The following is a 21,009-nucleotide window of genomic DNA, read 5'->3' as shown; positions in this document are numbered from 1 at the left end:
TAAACTTGATTTATATGTGGATACCACATTTCTCTATTATTATTATTTTTAGTAAAATGCTGAAGTGGTAGGTAGATACGAGATAAAGGTAGAAAACAGAGTTTAGTGTTCGTTCAACGTATTCTTTCATCTCTGAACCTGCTCTTTTATCTGCAAAGCCACTGGTAATAACGTCAGGCAAATTGTCGAGGGAAACAAATGAGGACATGTCAGAAAAGCACCTAGTATGAGGCCTGGCACTTAATAGGGACTCAGGGGTGGGAGCTGCTATGATGGTGACATTGGTGATGGAAGAAAAAGAGAAAAGAGGAAGAGAAGGGGAAGGGAAAGATGAGACGGGAAGGGAAGAGGAAGGAGGCCTCGCCTGTCCCTCTACTGGGCTGTCACTCATGGACATCAGAACATCGGTTCTGTTTAATTTCTTTCTTTGTCCCCAGAGGCTTTCATAAATGATGGCTGAATGGATAGACAGATGAAGGAATGGATGGATGGATAGAAGGAAGGTGGGATATTGGAATTAAGGAAAGATGGATGTGTGGACAGATGAATGGAAACCTAAGTCTGGAGGAGACTGAGCATGCTACCCTAGAAGCCCAGCAGCATAGCATCTCACTGGCAGCTGAGGCTTCTGGGACCAGATGCCAAACGTGCTTCCCCCGGCCCTAAGCTCCTGTGCCCCTGGCCAGCATCAGTCTGCTCTAGAGGGTGAGTGACTGGAAGATCTGGGCAGTTGATGCCCAGAGGGGTTCCAGCTCTTTGCCCACCTGTCACCAGCCTCTGGGAGCCCCAGCCCCTGACAGCAGGAACATGTCTCCAGAAGTGTGAGCTAAGTCAGTGGGAAAATAGGATTTACTTTACAGAAATTCACTTTGGGGGACTTCTCTGGGACTCCCCAGTGCAGAATTTTGGCAAAGCCAGTGGCTCAGTGGATTTCTCCAAACCTGGGGAGTATGCTGTCATCAGCTCTTTTCAAGGTCAGAAACTGGGGAATAAGGAAACATCACAGTCCAGATGCTAAGAGGAATCTAAGGGGGAGAATTACACTCTGTTTTTTGGTGTTTGTTCATTCTTCCCTCCATTTATCCATCCAATTATCTAAAAACATTCAACTATCCTGCCATTATCCATCCATCCCTTCACTCACCCACCCAGAAATCCAGCCATTCAATCCATGCAACCTTCATGAAACCATCTTATCTATCTATCTATCTATCTATCTATCTATCTATCTATCTATCTATCTATCTATCTATCTATCTATCTATCTATCTATCTATCTATCTATCTATTCTATCGATCTATGTATGTATCAACTATCCATCCATCCAATCATCAAACTTCCCATCATTCATCCAACCGTCCACTTCGTGCAGCTACCCATGCTCTTATCCCCTATCCATCCAGCCATCCGTCACTCAAGCGCCCGGCTGGCTGCTCAGGTGCTCTCCCCTTAACCAGCGGCACACTACCAAACCAATATGGCTGAGGACCGCTCAGTAAGGTTGCGGGAAGGCCAGACATGTGAACACACCACACAGTATAGTCTACCCTGGACGATATAAAAGGGGTACATACAAGGTGCCAGCAGGACACAGAGGCCACCAAGGACAGGTTCAGCACCACACCCGGAAGCAGATGGGACCAGAGAGAGAGGACAGGGCAGGTTTCAAACAGGATGAGACGCTCAACTTTGGTCTTGATAAGCAGCGGAATGAGCCAGAGGGAGAAGGCGAGAAAGGTACCCATGCACAGGGGAACATGAAACAGCACCGTAGGTTCCAGAACTCCGAAGACCTGAGTCCTCATAACCACTTGGTTAACTGCAGGCCCAGGTTCAGTCCCCAGTTAGGGTTCCAAGTCCACTGGACTCTAATAATTACCCCTCAGTTCCTAGGAAGAGCCATTTCCTACTGCAGCTGGGAGTAAAGTTGCCATCTGCTGCCCTGAGTTGTGTTCTGGTAGCTACAACAGGGGTACATCTCGGGGGAGAGAAGCGGGCCCTGCAAAGTTTTGTGGGCTAGGCTTTGCTGTCAAGAAGACACAGGTGTAAATCCTAATTTACTACATTTTACTACAAGTTACATAACCTGAGTCTTTCTTCCCTCTTCTGAAAATGAAGAAATAGGTCCCTTCTAGGCCACAGCAAGGACTGAATGAGGTAATACAGGCAGTCCTTGGTTGGCCATAGGAAATCCTACTTATTCTTCCTAATTGCTGCCAGTACGCAAATCCTACTGTGTGCCAGGCAAAGGAATCTAAATTAGTGGTTAAAAAAGTGGGCCATAGACATATATGGATCAATTCGCAGTAAACATTAATTCTTTTTTCACATCTGTACTTTTACTCAAATGGTTCAGAAAAAAATATACATACACATACATGTGCACCTATATCAGGAGAGAGAAAAAAGGTTTGCTATTGCTGAATCCAGGTGAAGGATACTTGGGTATTTATTTTACTATACCTTCAACTTTTCTGTATGTCTGAAGTATTAAATAGAAGAAAAGAAATCAGCTGTTCATCTATCTTGATGTCAGACTGCCTGAGATTGGATTCCAGCTCCACCACTACTGGCCAAATGACTGTGGACAAATTATTTCATCTCTCCAAGCCTTAATTTTGTCATCTGTAGGATACAGGTGATAATAATACCTAAACCCAGTGCCTGGTTTCTAGCAAGCCCTCAAGAAATGCTAGTTGCCACTGTTGTTATTACTAATTACTATTCTCATTGAACAGCTGAGAAACAGACTAGGCGAGGCTCAGGAAACACCTGCTTTTCATATATTATCTCTTTTAATTCCCCAAACAACATCCTGTTATCCTCACTGTACAGATGAGAAACCAAGGCCGGGGAGGTGAAATGACTTACCCAAGGGGACAGAGCCAGCACATGGGGAAATCAGGATTTGAACCATCTGCCTGTCTCTCAACTGCAGGACCCTCCCCGGTGTCTCCTGACTCTTCTATGTCCCTGGACTCAGGCCAAGGGGACGTCGGAACCCTTTCAACTACAGAAGGGAGTCCCAAGCTTTGCTGGCATAGCTGGGCTTCCGGGCCAGCGTGGGGACACCTCAGGGCCTCCTTGGCAGCTGAGTCCTTTCGACACTTCTCCTGAGAGCTGCAGGAGCTGCCATCTGAGGCCGTGGGGAATGACAGCTGACACTGATGGGGACAGGCAAGAGGACATACTGAGCGGGGCCCTGACTCGAACAGACTCCCTGGGCCTCGTTCTTTCGTGGGTTCCAGAAAGGCCCTGTGGGCTCTGGCCGAGGCTGTTCCCAGGCTCTGCCTCCCCGTGAGAGGCGGAGAAGCCCCATTCAGGCGGGACACATCCCACTGTGCACTAAGCCGCTTTCTCCCCACTTACACATTTCAGATGCTTTTTGTCCTTCCGGCTTCCCATGGACTCAGGCCAAGTGACAAGTTGGTGCTGTGGACATATGTCGTTGCCATAATGGGAATGTTGACCCCACGCTCTCTCCCTGCTGAAGCCAGGCAGCTTGCACCCCGCCCCAGCGCTTGGCATGCCCCGTTCTCAGCCACACAGGACTCCTTCCAGCTTCCCCACATTACACACTCTCGGGCCTCCCACTCGGATCTCTGCAGATGCCGTATCATTGCCTGGATCGCCTGCCCTGCTGCTTCTTTGCCTGGCTATTCCTTAAGAATCTCTTAGAAGTCGCCTCGTCTAGGAAACCTTTCCTAACCCCGTTCTACAGTGCAAGAGACTGCAGCTCACAGAGGTCAGTTAAAAGGCCAAGGTTTATGGTCCTACTGTAAGACCATATGCTTTCCACCCCACCAACTCTGCCCCCAGAGAAGTAACTCAAAGAAAGAAAATGCTCTCTGCCTGCAAATATGGCAGCTGACTGCAAGGCAGAACTTATGCTTCTGGCTTGTTCTAGAAGGCAGGAAACAGGAACCATGGAGGGAAGTTACAGGAAAAGAGACTCCCAAATTCAGGGTTAGGAAGCATAGTCAACACCCTCATACCTACCAGTGTGACCTTGGGTAAGTCACTTCAGCTCTCTGAACCACACCTTCTCCAACTGTAAAATGGAACCAAACTTGCTGTTTGGCTCCCCCAAACACTTAAAGGAGAGCTTGTCAACTACAAGCCAGTGGACCACATCCAGCCAGTGAACATGGTTTAGTTTGGTCAGTACTGTATTTTAGACTAAACTGAACAAATGTTTAAAAGCCAGGTTTTTCATAAACATTAGAACTTTGCAAATCAGAAGAGCTGGCAAAATAGAACCCCGATTTTGGCATGGCCACGTGGTCAGTAGTGGGTAATGCCTGCCTTCTTTAGATAGGATACGCACTCTCCCTGGGGCACTGCTGTCAGCATCCGGCTCACCTCACTCGTTCACAGCACAGGTCAGCTTGGGAGTCTGGGGTCTCTGGCCTGGACTCCTGTGAATTAGTGTCTGTATTACATTGATCTTGATTCCCTTTCAGTCAGCAAAGAGAAGCCCAACGAGTGTAACTTGCTCTTAAGAGCAAGCGGTGGTCCCTGGCCAAGGTGGGACTGCCAAACCACAGCCACACTGGTATGGGTCCTTTTACAGCTGAATGAAGACCATGGTTTCTCCTTTGTGTCACTTTCTCGGGGGGCTGAAATCAGGATCCCCAATTTGCTGATGAGGAGACTGAGGCTGACGTGTCCTGCCCCAGGCCACATTCCGTTCTACCAGATTCTCTTTCCCTGGCCTTAAGCCCTATACCAGATCTTGAATATCTATGACTCCAACTGCCATTTTAAATTAATATGTAGGCTTGTTTCTTGTGCAAACATCTATTTAGTGCCTTTTATGAGCCAGGCCTTGTGCTGGGCATGGCATAAGGTGAAGTGGAGGGTCTCTGCCCTCTCTCGGGAGGCAGGTGACACTGGAAGCCAGTGCAGGGAGGTAGTGTTGGGGGTTGGATGAGAGGGAGTGAGGCTTCTAGCTTCCTGTTACCCCCACCCCTGCAACAGACGAGATACTCCCTGGGGCTGATTATCTCCAAATATGACCACCAACGATGCTTCCTGCCACGAAACACGAACCACTCCTCCCATTCATAGTGTTTTAAATCTCAGTTTGGATCACAAGTTGGCGCAGAGCACATGGAGATGTGTAAATGGTGAAATGGGTTCATGGGGGACACCAAGCTCTGTGCATCACCTCCAGAGATATGTTGAAGACTGTACTGAAGATGCAAAGTCAGATCTGAGCAAGAAATGGGACTTCCCTTTAGGGATTAAACAGAAACTCAATCCTAGTGTATTTTCCCTTCCCTTGAGCCTGATGAGGATGCCTGGAATAAACCGGATATGGCGTTGTGACTGGCTTTGGCTGCAGGGGTGATGTTTTGTTCTAGTAGGGCCTGGGCCTCAAGAAGTCTCACAGTTTCTGCTTCATGCTCTTGGGAGTCAGTCACCACGGAAAGCAGTTTAGTCTAGACTACTGATGGGGGAGATCTTGGAATGAAAGAGGGGGCCCAGCCTTCCAGCTGCCCCTACCATGGCTTCAAAGATGTATGTGAGGCATGGTGGACCTTGGGCACAATCTAGCTGAATGCTATCTTATGAGTGATCCCAGCTAACACCACATGGAACAGAATAAACACCCAGCCGAACCCAGCCAATCCACTGAATCAGGAGAAATAGTAAATCACGGTTGTTTTTAGGCAGTAAGTCTTGAGGTGGCTTGTTACACAGCAACGGATGACTGACACACTTTCCAGGGGGAGCCCTGAACTTTTCATAGCTCTTCTCTTCCCTGCCTGGAGCTTGGCACTGGGCATTGAATCCTAGTGGTAGAAGGGGCCCTCAGAACCAATGAGTCCCCCCACCTCATTTTATAGAAGAGGCCACTGAAGCCCTGGGAGGAGAAGCAATTTACTCTAGATCACACAGAGACTCAGAGGCAGATTTGGGAGGCAAACTTGAACCCTACTGGGGCCCGGTGAGTAACACAAATCCGTGACACAAGTGGGTGGCAAGTTACCCCTAGTGCTTACATGTTCTGTCTGAAAAGGCAGCCACAATCCGGCTCCAGCCAACTGTGGCCATGTGGAAATATGGGCCCAGGGAAGCCAGACTGTCTGACTTCACAAGCTGGAAACAGAGCTTCCCTGTAAAATCCCTTGACTTTTAAATGTTGGCTAAGAATTCAAATTAGACTGAGGATCTCTGGGCCATTTAGACTGGCCTTGGGCTTCAAGCTTGGTTTGGCCACTGACCTTGGGCAAGTCACATTGGCCCCCCAGGTCTCAGTTTCCTCATCCCTAAAATAGGCCCCGTGGCTCATGTCCACTTACCAGGTTGTCATGAAGCCCAGAGAGCTAATGGATTTGGAAGTACAGGCTATGAGGGGCCCTGTCACTGCTCCACAGCCTCCATTCTCTGTGGAGGAGCCCCTGCAATGTAATGAGTTAACACCCGATTTGTCTAAGTTAGAACAACATTATTCTGACCATTATGACAGAGATTGCATTTTTATGGCAGGTTTGTGAGTTCCAGAATCCTCCCACTTGCATTATCTCAGGATGTTGATGGAGTCAGAGGCTGGATGGCTGCCTCAGAGACCCTCCCCAGAGCCAAGCCCTTCCTCTGAACGTGGAGGCACATTCCAGAAGTGGCTTTGGCAGCAGAGCACCAGTCACCCAGACCTGGGTTCAAATCCCTAATTCCCACTCCCTAGTTATGTATCCTTGGGCTAGTTACTCTCTGGGGTTTGGTTTCCTTCTCTGTAAAATGGGCATAATAATAAAACTACCTGGTGGGGCTTATTGGGGTATTTGCATGAGATGGCATATGCAATGCGGTCAGCAGTGCTTCCAGCACAAGAATTGGAGGCTGTTATCATCGCCATGGCATGGAAGTTGGCACTGGGCAGGCATAGGGCCAAGAAGAAGGGCACAGTCACAGAGGACTCTACCCCTTTCCTGGGGATTAGGGAGGTGAAACCGGAGTAGGGTTGAGGCCTTTGAGGCAAACCTGGATGTGGCCTTTGTCCCAGAGAGGGAGCCTGGATGGGCTTTGCAACCATCCACTGAGAGTCAGTTACACCCTTGCCCTAGAAGGCTCAGAACTTAATTCTGAATCTTTGGTTTTCCCCATGGTTGAATGAAGATGGGGTGGGTAGAGTTGGAGGCAGTCACCCTAGTAAAATGACACCCACATTCCCCTACTCTGAATCCAGTTTCCCACTGGTATTAAGCAATAATGGCCATTTAATGTCTACTGTGTGCACATCACACTTGAGGCACATGCTTGGCTTCATCTTTTATGGGTTAACACATTCATTCCTCACAACCATCTCAAGAACTATAAACTATTATTATTCCCATTTTAGAGATGAGGGAACCAGGGCTCAGAGAGGTTAAGTAACTGGTTGGAGGACACACAGTAAAGGACACGCTGACTCCAGATTCGCTCATGGTAACCTCCACACTCTGCTGCTTATGAAACAAGAGACAAAGTGGTTGGGACTGAGCTAAAGAGCTGTGGGATTTCAGAGAAAGGAGCAAGGGCAGAGGGTGCTGATATTTCACAGTAATGACAATGAATGAATATTGGTCACGGCCATGGGTCAAGCCAAACTGCTGGTCACTGTATACAGCATCTCATCTCATCCTCACCAAGCGCTTTGGACCAGCAGCTAAGTTTCCACCTCCAATTTACAGATGACGAAGCCACATCACTTGCTCAAGGCCACAGAGCAGGCGAGGTCTCCTCCTCGAGGATGCCTTCACCCCCAGGGGCTTGCAGAAGGGGACAGATGGCTCCAGGAAGCCCCCCTAGCATGGCCCAGGCTAAGATGGCCTACACAAGTTGCCCCCACTCCCTGCAGGTGATGCAGGGGTGCCTGGGGGACAGGTGTCTCTTCTCCCACCCTCCTGAGGACCCTGCCTTAAAAGGCCCTGAAGCGCTTTCAAGCAGCCTTATCAGCTTAGTTGATCCCAATCAGGAAGCTTCCAGGTGCTGTCCCATCAATGGCTGCCCCACCTCTGGGAACTGTGCAAACATTCTTCCCTGCCCTGCCCTTCCCCAGCCAAGCCTCTCTCTGTTCATCAACAGGCAGGGGGCCTGCAGGAGGGCGGCAGGCAGCCAGGTGGTGGGCACTAACTCTGATTTCACGTCATTTCAGTCTTTTCCAGTTTTCCGATGAGGTTTCTTGTCTTCTTTCCCAAGAGTCCTGTGTTTTATCTTGGGTCACTGGGGGACAAATCTGCCTGCTCGAAGGAAGGACCTGGAGAATGTGTTTAACCTACAGACTCTGGGCCTCGTTCCTCATTTTCGAAATCTTCAGCTAAGTTAGGCAAGCAGGCCAGACCAAGATGGTGCCTTACTCAGAGGTGTGGGCCAGGCCCGCCTCTGCCAGGAGGTCATCCTGATCTCGCCCCTCCAGCCTCGGAAGGCGCACAGCGATCCTGCCTTTCCCAGCCCAGGCCTCCTGTCACCAGCCAGCTCCGTTCCTTACGTTCCTTACCTCCGTTCCTTACTTATGTCCTGTGTGCAGGGGTGTAACTCATAGGTGAGCTCTGGGCAGGCAGAGTGGACCAGCCGCTACCCTGGGCCTTGCTGAGTGCCCAGCACAGATGCCCAGAGAACCTGCCCCCACCCTGGCTCTGAGGCTGATGCAACCTTGATGTAGAGAGGGCAAAGGCACCAGGAAGGACTAACCCCTGGGAGGGACTGGGGCCACAGCAGGAAAGAGGGGCTGGTGGGCAGAGGCAAACCCAGGATTCCAGAGATGGGGAAGCAAGCCCCCACTGTGTGCTCAGGCATTGACTTGTGTTTTCACTGTTTTGAGAAACTTCTGAAAGCTAAGGCCCCAGTTCCTAGGAAAATATGCATCAACATGCAACATTCTATTATCATTTCAGGGCAACCGCAGATCCCCAGAAATAAGAGACTTGTGAGCCCCACTGGTGTTAAGAACCTGAGTACATGCCCCCAAAAGGGCCCTGGAGGAGGCAGAGATGGAACCCTGGGCCCACACAGACTTGTGGGGTCGCATCCCAGGGCTGGGGGATGTTGGGAGCCTGAGCACTGGGTTGGGGGGACATTGGGGGCTGATTTGTTGCCTGGACAACCCACATGCCAAAAAGGGGGTCAAATCAGGACACAGCCATCACTGACCACACCCAGGGGTGCTCCGAGGGAGGGGCCTTGAAGGGGCTAAGAATAGCATATAATGTACAGGGCCATATGCTTGAGTGCCTGACATTTTATGTGGGTGTGCACAGAAACCCCTGAGGAAACAGGAGCCCAGGGACTCTGAGCTCCTTGCCAGGGTGACAGTGCGCAGTGCTCGGATCTGCACTCAGGTCTGACTGCCCACCAGCACCGTGCCTTTTCTCTACCCCACACTGTCTGTGAAGTCCGCTGGTTCTGTTCCCCGCCAAAGCTGGAATCCCTTCTCCCACCCAGCACCTGACATGAAGTAGGTGCCTGGTGACTCTTCTTAAATGGATGGATGGATGAAGGAATGAATGAATAAGTCAACTGGCTTTTGAATTCTACAACATTTGGGTTTTAAATCTAAGCCCCTGATTTCCTGCCTAAGACGGATACATGAAAGCAGCCTCCTTTAAAAATGAGAAGCAGAAGAAACAAACATAAAAGGAAAACCAGTTCCAAATTAATCCCACTGAAGGTCGCTGGATCTTAAATAGGTAATGCCCAAGAGGTGAGCCCAGTAGAGGGATAGGATGGGGTGGGAGAGACAAGAAGTATACTGTGCAGGGTGGGGGGCACTTCCTCAACCCCCTTAAGAAGGGGGGCTTATCTAACACAGAGCTGCGGCTGGTCCATTTGAATCCTTAGCTCTGGCTGAACTAGTATATTCATTATTCCCACACACTTTCCTGTATCCTGCCTCCCAACTCAGGCCAGCCCCTGGGCTTCTCCCTCCCGGAAGATTTCCTTCATCTCCCAGGCCAGATGGACTGTCTCCATCACCTTACAATTATCCTGAAACTTCTCACATTACACAACATAATCTATTCATTCATTCATTCCCTTGACATTCATTCATCCATTTCTTAGCTGACTGTGTCATTCAGTTACTGGGCAAGGCAGATACAAAACAAGGAGACTAACAAATCTCTGATAGCATTTCAGGTGGTAATGGGTGTTAGGAAGCAAAGCAAAGCAGATGGGATAAGTGGCTGAGTTGGGTCTGTTTTAGAAGAGGTAAACAGGAAGTCCTTTGGGGAGGTGGCATTTGAACTGATTTCTTTTCACCATGATTGCGGACATAAAAATGAACTCTCAGGGAACTCACAGACTAGCAGGGAATAAACAAGCCAGGCTTTCCTCAGCAAGGCTGGACTGGGTCTGGCCCATCTGAACATCACTGGAGGTCAGTAATCTTTACATCCGGCCAGGTCCCTCAATGGCTCAAGAACCTTCAGTGGCTCCCTACTATCCTTGGCGTCAAGTACGAACTCCTCAGCCTTTCATCCTAGCCCTTCAGGACCTGCTGCCTTCCATACTCAGTCCCCATTGCTGCCCTCATCAGCTGTAAGTATCCAATCATCATGCCTATGTCTTCACATATGCTCTTTCTTATTCCAGGCAAAATTCTCCTCACCCTCTAAGTCCTAAAGTCAACCTCCTTAACGTTTGAGAGCATAGTTCATTCGTGTGACAGGCGGCTGAGAAAGTTTCATTGCAGGGATACTGGAGGCAGTGAGAAAATGAGGCAAGGAATAAAGCCATAAAAAATGAAATAACTGTCTTCCATTCTAAACTGCCTCCACTGCCCCAGGTGGCTCACGACTTCCTCCTGGCAGCAATTTGGGACACACTTATCACATTATATCTTGCCAAGTGTTTTCCCTATCAGCTTGTCCCCTTCCTCTCTGCTCACCCAGGGCCCAGTACCACACCAGCCAGAGAGTAAGCTCCCAAATAACTGGAGATCAAATGAACAAATGCATGGAGGAGACTGATTTCTTCAACCTTTGGATTCCATCTAGTGGCTGGTCTGTCACTGGCCTCTTCTGGCCAGTGTCCCCAGAGTGCTTCCATCCCTAAGCCCCCACTCCAGATGTTCCAGACTTGTGTTTCCCTGGTGTGGGGCCATCTCTCATGGTTTGGGGGAGATACTACGCTCACCATCCTAACCCAGGAACCTTCCACCCCAGCCCTGCCTCACACACGGACACCCTCTCCTCACTCCCATTCCAAAGGCTGGGGATTTCCTAGGATCTCAGTGATGAGGACAGCTTTGCTACTACAGGGAATGAGCAGGGGACAGGGAAGGGAGTGGTGCCACATGTTTCTGGGTACTGGGAGCCACGGGGAAGCTCGCCCTCCAGCCCGGGCTTCAGACCTGTTTCCACAGACCATGCTGCTCCAGAGAGGACCGGTCTCTTCTGGGATGTGCCACAAGTGGCAGTGCCCATCCCTATCTTCCACCCCAAAGGCCACTGTTCTTCCAGGTGTCCCAAATCCCCATCCATTATCTGGCCCGAATCTCACAAACACCTTGTGGAATGGGCTGGATATGCATTATGATCACCCTCATTTGACAGATGGGGAAACTGAGGCTCAGGGAGGAGAAGTAGGGTGCATATGATGCTATCCCAAGAGATTAGCGAACCATTTTTCACCAGGGAAACTGAGGCCCCCAGGGAAGGGAGCTGGCCCAGGACCCTGAGATTAGAAGTGGGGCCCCTGACCTCCATCTCACACCATCTCCCATCTATTTGGCCAGCTCCCTGTTACCCGCTAAGGGACTCAATTCCTTAGTGTCCAGGGGCAGAGGAAGAGCCTGAAGAAAGGTTTGGGGTACCTTGCTGCCCTCTCATCCTGCCCCCAAGTGGCAGCCCACGCAGCTGATCAGCCCCGTGCCGGGGCCCGGGGTCCAGCCTGACCACTGCCCACCAGATTCTAGCCACCCCCTGCCAGGCCCACAGCAGGACAGACACACACAGCCCTTCCATCTACCCCATGGTAATTAAAAACACACCCAGGCCTCTTCCAACGCAAGAGGGGCCAATTTTCTTCCCCTCCAGCACCGATGACTGCAACCTAAATAGCAATATTTATGCCAAGCTCCCCATAATACTGTAAACATCCCAATGTATAGCGGGCCAATGCATGAGTCATTTCCCCAAAGCCAGGGTTAATAAGTGGTACCTCAGCCATATTCAGCGAGCTCCTACCGGCAGCCAGGCCCCAGGGCTACCCTCCACACCCAGGGCCTGTGGCACCCTCAGAGCCCCAGTGGCCCCACTCTGGGAAACCACAGGCCGCCGCCAAATTCTCCAGGAGCCAGAGGACAGCTGCCTTGATGCCAGAAACTGTGGCTGCCGTCCAGGGACACCTCACCACCCACTAAACTGGTCACTAAAGTGCTCATTACTGAGAGAGAAACTGAAGTTATAGCACGGGGTGCCCATCATGCCATTCCCGAGGCCACAGCTGGTCTCACCAGTTTTTTGAGCTGCAAAAGGGGAAGGGGCTTCCCACCATCCAAAAGGGGCCAGGGATGAGAGCACATATGCTTCGCCCCTAAGCCCACAGTGGCAGAATCCTGGAAGGGGTCTCCCTGTTTAGGGACAGGACCCAGCAAAGTGAACAGAGCCCAGGTTTCAGAGCCAGACCAGGGCTCCATTGTTATTACCCAGTGGCCCTGGGTGATACGTGGACTCTGAGTCTTAGTTTCCTTATCTTTTAAAAGAGAGTAAGAATCATACCCACCTGGCTTCTGTGGAAGACTTATTCTGAGGAATCCAACAAAATTGTGGGTGACAAAATTGTGGGTGGCAAAGCACTTCGTAAAGCTTAAAGTACCTTGTCAGCTGTGCAGCACGTTGTAAACCACAGAGAGCTGCTTATAGTGCAAAATACTTCATAAACTGTAAAGCGGTTTAAAAACTGTAAAGTGCAGTACACACGAGAACCATTATTCATATTCATATTTTGCCCCACAAGCTCGGCCATTTCTGGCGGACACACCCAAACCTTACTAACTTTCCCTCCAGAACAAGCTGGCTTGGGAGACTTGGCAGCCAGCCTGTCCCCTTGGGGGTCGCGTGGTACCACGACACGAGGCTATGGGGAGAGGGCCCGGCGACCCCGGCCAAGGCCAACACATGGCAAGAGCATCTGGTCCGGCCCAGCGGCAGCTGGAGAGTTCCCGGGGCTCCAGTGGCCACGCTGAGCTCTGCGGCCAGCGGGGTGGTGGCCGGCAGGGGTGCCCAGAGACCCCGCGCAGCTGAGAGATGCCCACAGACCCATCCCCCCGTAGTCCTCCCGGGGAGGGGACACCATTGTATGCCACGGGCCACGGGCGGGCAACAGCGCGGGGGGCTGGCGCGCTCACTTCCACTCTGCCAGTCCCCCGCTCTCTGGGGCGCCGACCCCATCCCTGGGGGGCACGGACCGGGAGCCCCCACCCGGGCCAGCCGCGGTGCCTCCCTCCCTCTGCTCTCTGCCAAACTTTCCAGCCCTGACTGCGAGCGGGGCCCCCAGCCGGCGCCCCTCCACCCCGCGCCGAGAAAGGCCAGGACCGCGCGAAGGGGGTGCCCTGGCCGCCGCCGGCGAGCGCGCGTGGGCAGCCCCCGGTCCTGGGCGGCGCTCGCCGGGCTGGCTACAAAGCCTCGGCAAGATGGTCCCTTCGCCTCCTCCTGGCACAGTCAATCAGCGCCCGCCGCTCCCCGGACGCCCGCGGGGCCCGCGCCTCCCTGCGCGCCGGACACACCTCCCCGCGGCCACCTGCGCCCGGCGCGAGCCCCCGGGCAAACTTCGCGGGCCGCAGGGCGGAGGTGGGCGCCGGCGGCTGCCCGTGCCCGGCCTTTCCCCGCCCCCATCGCCCGCCGCCCGCTCACCTTCCACCGCAGCGAGCAGCGGCAGGAGCAGCAGGGCGGCCCCCAGCCTCCGCAGGGCCATGGCTGCGCTTCCCGGGGCCTCGGGCCGCGGCGCCGCGGGGCCCGGGCGGCAGCGCGCCCCGGGCTCGAGGGGCCGGGGGGAGCGGCGAGGCGCGGCGCACACACAGCCGCCGCCACCGCGCAGCCAGCAGAATGAGCCATCCAGCCCGGGCAGAACGGGGACCCGGGCTCCGCCAGCGCTGGGCACGGCCCACCTGAGCCGCGGGCGCGGGGGGAGCCCCGGGGCCGGGCCGCCGCCCCCCGTGCGCACCCGGGACCCCAGCTGGCCGCGCGTGTCCCCCGAGCCCCAGCCCCCGCGTTCGCAGAGCCACCCCGGGACAGTGCGGGCACTGGTGCGCGGAGACCTCGCGCGCCCGGGCGGCGGAGACCCCGGGCTCCCCCCGCGCAGCAGTGGTCTCTCCCGGCGCTGTGGCTCCTCCAGATAAAGCAGCGATTTCAGCCCAAATGTTTCTGAATTTTTATTGAATGCTGCAAAGCCGGAGAGCGTCTGGCGCGGCTGACAGGGGCAGGGACAGGGGGACCCGGGGGGAGGGCGGGGAAAGGGGCTGCCCAAAGCGGGGGCTGGCCGTACCTGTCAGGGCAGGGAGTGCCATCCCCTTGCCTCAGCCCTGCCACCCGGGTCCCTGCGGCTCCGAAAGGGACCGAACGGCAATGAATGAAAAAAAAAAAGAGAGAAGGGGGGTGGAGATGGGAACAAAACAAGCGGCTTTCCCAGGCGCTGGGGCTGGGCTGGGGCCTCCGCCTGGGAGAGTGGGCCTTGGCGCTAACAGCAGGGCCTGGTGGGGGTGAGGGGGTGTCACTTCACCGGGGGGGGATGTGGGGGGGAGAATGGGCCTGGCGGGCAGACCCCAGGCCTACCCTCCCTGCCTTGTTCTGAGCTGAGCCCATGAGCCCCTCCCTGCAGACCCTCTATCTGTACATTTCTTCTTTTCTGTACATCTTGTTCTGTACCTCTGTAATGCAGTTTGGGGGTGAAAGAGGCAGATGCATGTAACTGGGAATGTCCAGCGCCCCCACCCCAACCCCTCAACACCCCCCCCACACACACACCATGGACCTATCTGTGCAGCCACGGGTGTTGCGCATGGCTGTTCCTTCATGGAGGACACAGCCCCTTGTTCCATCCCCGTGGGCCCGCCCTTGCTCTGACAGCCTTCATCACCATCATCATTAACCGGCTTTGCTGAGGCTGGAGGGAGGGCAGGCTGCAGGAGTCCCAGCCTTTGGGAGCTGCACTCCCCCAAAACAAGACTTACCCAGGAGCTCGCCATTCTGTGGAGTGGGTGTAAGAGCATAGTGGAGGTACAGATGGTAAACATTCAGTCTATGCCACCCAAAACTCTCCTGGCCCTTTGTCCCACAAAGTATCAAAATGTCCCTGCAATATCCTCCCTTCAGGGCCCACCCTCAGTCCATACCAAGAAAAGGACACCACAGACTCTGAGACCCCATCTAAGGTTTGGAGATTAGGTCAGCTTTTGAAGCCTAAAGAGTCCACCTGAAAAGGGCTTCATCCTAGAAGGCCCGGAGAAGGGGGCCTGGAAGGCTGGGAAAGACTGCCTGGGAAGGACAGAGCAGAAGTGAGCAGAGAGGAAGGGAGGGAGATCCCCCTCTCTTAATCCTACAGACTCCTTGACCAGGGTCAAGATCCATGGGGGTAGGGCTGGCCTTTATTTTTAGTTCCTGCTTGTCAGACTTTCCAGGACACCCAGGGTTTGAGGGACCCTGAGCTTGGCCCATCCTGGGGCAAGACTCCCTCTCCGGGGCCAACTGGCTCCAAGCTAGGGCACTCACCAGTGCCAGCCCCCAGGTGCCCTTCCTCTTCCCAATTCTAGAAATATTTCTTGAGCACCTATTGCTCTATGCTGGGTCGATTCAGCTTTTCTGCTCTGTTACTATACCCTAGGCCCTTGTTGCCACCTACCCTCCCTCGTTGACCCAAAATAAGAACAGCAGTGGCATTTATTAAGGATCTGATACCAGGCACTAGGCTAAGCTCTGTTTATATATTGTTTCCCTTAATTTTCAACCCTCTGAGGTAGGTGCTGACCTTTCCAGGTAATGAAACTGAGGAACAGATAAGGTCACTTGGCAAGTCAGAGCTAAGGATTCAACCCCAGGCCTGAATGACCCCAGCACTGAACCCCCTTGTGACTTCGTGGACACAGAGAGTTCAGGGAGCTGTTTGTCAACTCCCCAACACCCTTTTCATGGAGAAGGACACTGAGACCTAAAAAAGGGAAATGTCTCACTCAACATATATAATTAAAGAGCATCAGTCCAAGGCCTTTAACTGGCTAGAAAGGAAAATAGTGATGATAATAAAATAAAGCCCCCTTTTCTCCCATCTTTTCCTGCCTAAACATTATTTTATTCCCCATCTTTTGGGATCCTATAGGGTGGCTGGGCTTGCAGCCTGGGCGGGCGCCTCCGCAGTGGTCTCTGTGGCAACTCCCTTCCGCTGTGCCTTTGTCCCAGCTGTGCACTCCACCTGGCCGCCCTCTCCACTCTAACAGCTTGGATTTGGCCCCACCCCACCCCCCACCAAGAGCTCTAATTGGCATTGGCCTCAGCCCTTCTCAGACCATTTGCACTGATGTGTTTCCTGAAAGATGGTCAGCCCCACGCAGTCCTTGCTGGTGTCTGCTGGTTTGATGATTTCTTATTTGCATTCTATCTGTACATCCTTTGCAGACTGTGAGCTGCCTGTAGGCAGTGCTTGGACTCAGAACAATACACTCCCAGGGCAGGAGGCCCTGGAGAGCATCTGACCCAGTCCTCTCACAGGAGAGGAGGAGGTGGTTTTAACTTCATTTGTCTAATGACAACAGCTACTGGCATTTGCAGTCACGCTTTAACAGTTTACAAAGCAGTGTTCACACCCATCAACTCGACTGATGCTAATGCAAGCAGCCTACCCTGCCAGCCAGCCTGGCAGTAGTGGGAGCTCCATTTTCCAGAAGGGGAAATTGGGGCCCAGAGAGAGAAAAAAGTACATTTCCAGGGACACATGGCAGATTTGGGGTGGGGGGTGACTAGGCTTTGCACCTGGAACTGGGCTTCAGTGATCTGATTTGTCTATGTCTCTTTCAATCAAATTTAATTAATAAACATTAATTGGGCACTTTCTACATTGCAGATATTGGGGAGGTAGTATGGAGTTGCCTCCATGGAGCTGTCTGACAAGGCCCTGCCCTTCTAGAACCTGCCTTCTGCTGTGTAAGATCTACAGGTGGACAAGATAATTCAAGTAATGATTAATGCTAAGAAGACAATAAAGCAGGGTAATGGGTCAGTGGGTGACTAAAAGCAAGGGTCTACTCTAGCCAGGGGGGATCAGAGAAGACCTCTTTGAAGAGGGAACGTGACAGCTGAAAGCTGGATGATGTAACTCCCCCATGCAAAAGTGTGCAGAGAGTTCCAGGAGGAAATAAGTACAAGTGCAAAGGCCCTGGGGTGGGAATACGCTGGCTGCCTTCTAGGAATAGTCACTGAGCATAGCAAGCCACTGGAGCATGGTGGGGGATCAGGTCATGGAAGAGGAATATAGATTGCATTTGAAGTATAATGGGGAACCATCAAGGATTATAAGTAGAGAACAAGCTGACCTGAGGTCAAGGAAGAAGTGTGAGCTTAGCTTAGCAGGGCCTGGGAGCAGCCTGAGTTCTGACTCACATCACCATCCCTCTGGTCTGTGGGGCTGGCCTGGCCTCTATACCCCTAGACTGAGACTCCACGATGTGTCCCAGCCCTCACTTAACTTGCTGTGTGAACTTGGGCAGGGTATTCACCCCCTTTGGACCCCACTTGCCACAAAAGCAAAATGAGAGGATAGGCTTGAGTGGTTTCTCTGAGGCTGCTTTCAGCCCTGACTCTCTCCTTGTTGTGGATTCAGTGGGCATAGCAGGCCCTGCATCTGCCTCTCAGTCACAGCAGGAGATGCCAATAAGTTCTGGGCCCCTCAGCTTCCCCGGAGGCCTTCTGCCTGAGGAGGAAGGTGGAGGGGCTTCTGAAAGGGAAATATGTGATTCTTGAGTGACGGAGCCTGGATTGAACATAGAAGTCCCCTCTCTCGGTACACCTAGATCTCTGATCCCATCCCAATGCAGCTTCCTTGCCAAGAGGCGGGATGGATGGGGGGCACATGGTCAGCTGTGCATCAGATCACACCTGGACCCAGTGCCAGGCCAGGGGGAGTTTCTTAGTATAGATCCTAGTAGAGCTCAAGTTGTAATCCTGCCACTAGTTTGCTGTGTGACCTCAGGCAGGGCTCTTCTGTTCTCTGGGCCTGAGCTGGCAAAGTCACAGATCAAACCTCATGAGCTCATGGACCAGCACTGTCCAATAGAACATAATACAGGCCCCACATATAATTTTTTATTTTTAGTAGCTACATAAAGAAAAACAAAAAGATGACAGGTGAAATTAATTTCAATATATTTAACCCAATGTATCCAAAATATAATTGTTTCGACATATAATCAGTGTTGAATTTTACATTCTTTTTTCATACTAATTCTTTGAAATCTGGTGTGTATGTTGTATTTCAGCATTGCTCAATTCACACTAGCCACATTTCAAGTGCTTTTAGCCACATGTGGCTGGATGCTAGTGGTTACTGTATTGAAGTGGTAAGTTTAAATATTGACACCAATAATTACCACAAGGAATGCAAAGTGCTCTTCAATAAAGGCTGTCCAAATCCTTCAGGGGCACAGAGGAGGAAGCCAGTACCTCTGCCCAGAGAAGGAGGGAAGGCTTCTTGGAGGAGGTGATTGATGCAAGACAAAAAAATTTTTCTGATGGCTAATATCTTTCCTCCCTCTTTTAAGAAAACCTTTTTTCTATCTCATGATAAAAGTAGCATATGGCAAATGCTACTTTTACCACTTTTAACACTAATTGGTAAAAATAAAGAAGGTGTAAGAAGAGTTAAGAAGGAAAATGAAACCACCCATAATTCCCCCAACCTGAGAGCCACTGTTATATTTTGATTAATTTAATTCCAGACATTTTTCTAGGTAAAAGTATTTTGCAAATAACGCTAATCTTGATGTATGCACAGAGCTGTGTCCTACTTCTCCCCTCCGCCCCACCCCACCGTCCATATAGCATTGTGCAGTGAGCATTTCCCTGGGTTGTTAAAAAACTCTCACGCAAGAGTATTGTTGCTATTGGCTCTGTATTATCTCGGGAAGAGACGGCCATAAAGCCAGCAACCCTTTGTGCCTCCTGCTTCACCTGCAAACCCAGCTCCACTCTGGATGCTCCTCTGAGCACAGAGGCTGCAGGACTGTGGAGAGGAACTAGGTGGGGAAGATCCCCTGAAAGTCTCGCTTTGCCTCACTGCTCCCTGCCAGCCCTGGGTCTCTGTGACTTGGAGCTGGCGAAGGCTGGGCTGCAGCTTGAGCAGCCAGTTTCCCCACTGCCACCTGGTGGCCCTGAAAGTCAATGCACTTTCCAGGAGCACCGGCGGACAGGAGGTGGCCAGGGGTAGGAGATGCAGGGTGTCCTGGATTTCCACTTTTGACCCCTGGGTAACCACCCAACTTGGTGACCAGCCTTCCGCGGTGGATATCATTTGAGTTTTTATCTGGAGAAGGACCTCCATCCTGCTCATTTTCAGTGGACAGCGTGTATCCACAGCCTGTTCCCACCCCGCATCTGCTTTGATCCTCATAACAGCTTCACGAACCTGGCAGCCCTCTCCTCTCTACAGTGGAGGAAACGGTAGATAGGAGAGGAAATGACTTAGCTAAGGTCACTCAACAGACTCACAAATGCTGGGCTGGGAGCCAGGTCTCCTGACCCCCAGATTAAGGCCTTTTTAAAGCTTCAGCTGTAATATGCTTGAAAAGGCATCAGACTAAATATTAGGGGACCTGAGTTCAAATCCCCATGCCACCATTTACCTTCTGCATGGATTTGGGTCATTGTTTCACTTCCTGAGCCTCGGTTTCCTTGTGGCAGGGAGCCCTGTTTGGAGATTAAAGGAGCCAGGCAGTGGGAAATGCCTCTGTAAATTGTGGGTGCCCTACCTAGGTAAAAGCTTGTTACAGTTGCCCACTGAGCATGAAACAGGGTGCTTTGATCTTTGCACCACACAGGAGTATGCAGGGCTTTTATGGCTGCTCACCTGGCCAGCCATTTCCCAAGTTGTCTCTCTCTTGGAGTTTGAAAGAGCTGCTTTGATGGGCTTCTGGCAACAGAGGTGCAGTAGGGTGGGGTTGCTGGGCTACTGAGCTGGCTGTGGAGGCACTGAAGGCCAAGCGAGCTGCCCCTATCCAGGCACAATTGGAAATAACTCAGACTGGGCTGGTCATAGGGGGTGGGGGAACGTAGGGAAGGGCAAGACATTATTTAAAGACCCTTATGCATGAAAAGAAAAAGTCATAGAACCAGGTGTAGTTCAGCTCTCTGGAAAGGTTCTGGGATAAGAGTGGTGCTCCAGGAGGGCAAATATTACAGCTGGTTCACATTTAAACAGGACTAGGCACAAGGAGGTGTTTTGCATATATGTACCAAATGGATGAGTGGATGGATAGATGGACAGATGGATGGATGGATGGGTGGGTGGACAAAGAGGAGGGAGAATGATTGCAGGTAGGCAGGCTTCCAGGAGGTGGTGATGGGAGGCTTCCAGGAGGTGGTAACATATGAGCTGTGACAATTATCTGGATTGCAAGGAATTGACTCAGCACACATTTGGCAATCAGAAAACAGGGATCTCTACTCTGTTATCAGGACTTAATGGAACCCAGAAAAGCCTGGTAGGCCTGAGTATGGTTTGTGATTATTCAGAATCTAAGGCATCTCTAACCTTGGAGGTACGTCTAACCAGGGGTGCGCTGAGCATTTAGCAAATGTTACCTCATTCACCCTCAAAAGCTTCCCTCAGGGTACTTGCTTGAGGCTTTTGCCCCCTTCCTTCTCTCTGCAGGTTCTCCTCTGCACCAACCCTGATGCCTGACTCTGTGCCCCTCCAAAGAGACTGAGACTGGCCTGGCCAGCACTTCTCTCAATATGGACAGAGCATTCATGCCACTGCTTGGACCCTGGCCAGTTCAAAGTCCTGCTGCTCTGGGGTCCCATGGGAGAGGGAACACCCTG

General features: G+C 52.0%; 1 protein-coding gene across 3 annotated transcripts in view; it reads right to left on the bottom strand.

Moving 5' to 3' along the window:
* The window catches only part of EPHB2 (EPH receptor B2), a 180,041-nt gene extending 165,807 nt beyond the window's left edge, over positions 1-14,234 (bottom strand). For 2 of the 3 annotated variants that reach the window (XM_036914638.2, XM_036914637.2), the window contains exon 1: positions 13,840-14,234. In XM_036914638.2, the coding sequence (XP_036770533.1) occupies positions 13,840-13,900 (61 nt within the window). In that variant the 5' untranslated portion in view covers positions 13,901-14,234. The remainder of the gene's footprint in view (positions 1-13,839) is intronic. The other variant, XM_036914636.2, reaches the window with a different exon arrangement.
* Between the last annotated feature and the right edge of the window lie 6,775 nt (positions 14,235-21,009).

Source organism: Manis pentadactyla, chromosome 4, assembly GCF_030020395.1.
Source record: "Manis pentadactyla isolate mManPen7 chromosome 4, mManPen7.hap1, whole genome shotgun sequence".
NCBI lineage: Eukaryota > Metazoa > Chordata > Mammalia > Pholidota > Manidae > Manis > Manis pentadactyla.
Note: the sequence above shows the minus strand (reverse complement) of the source record. Positions and strands in the feature narration are given on the sequence as shown.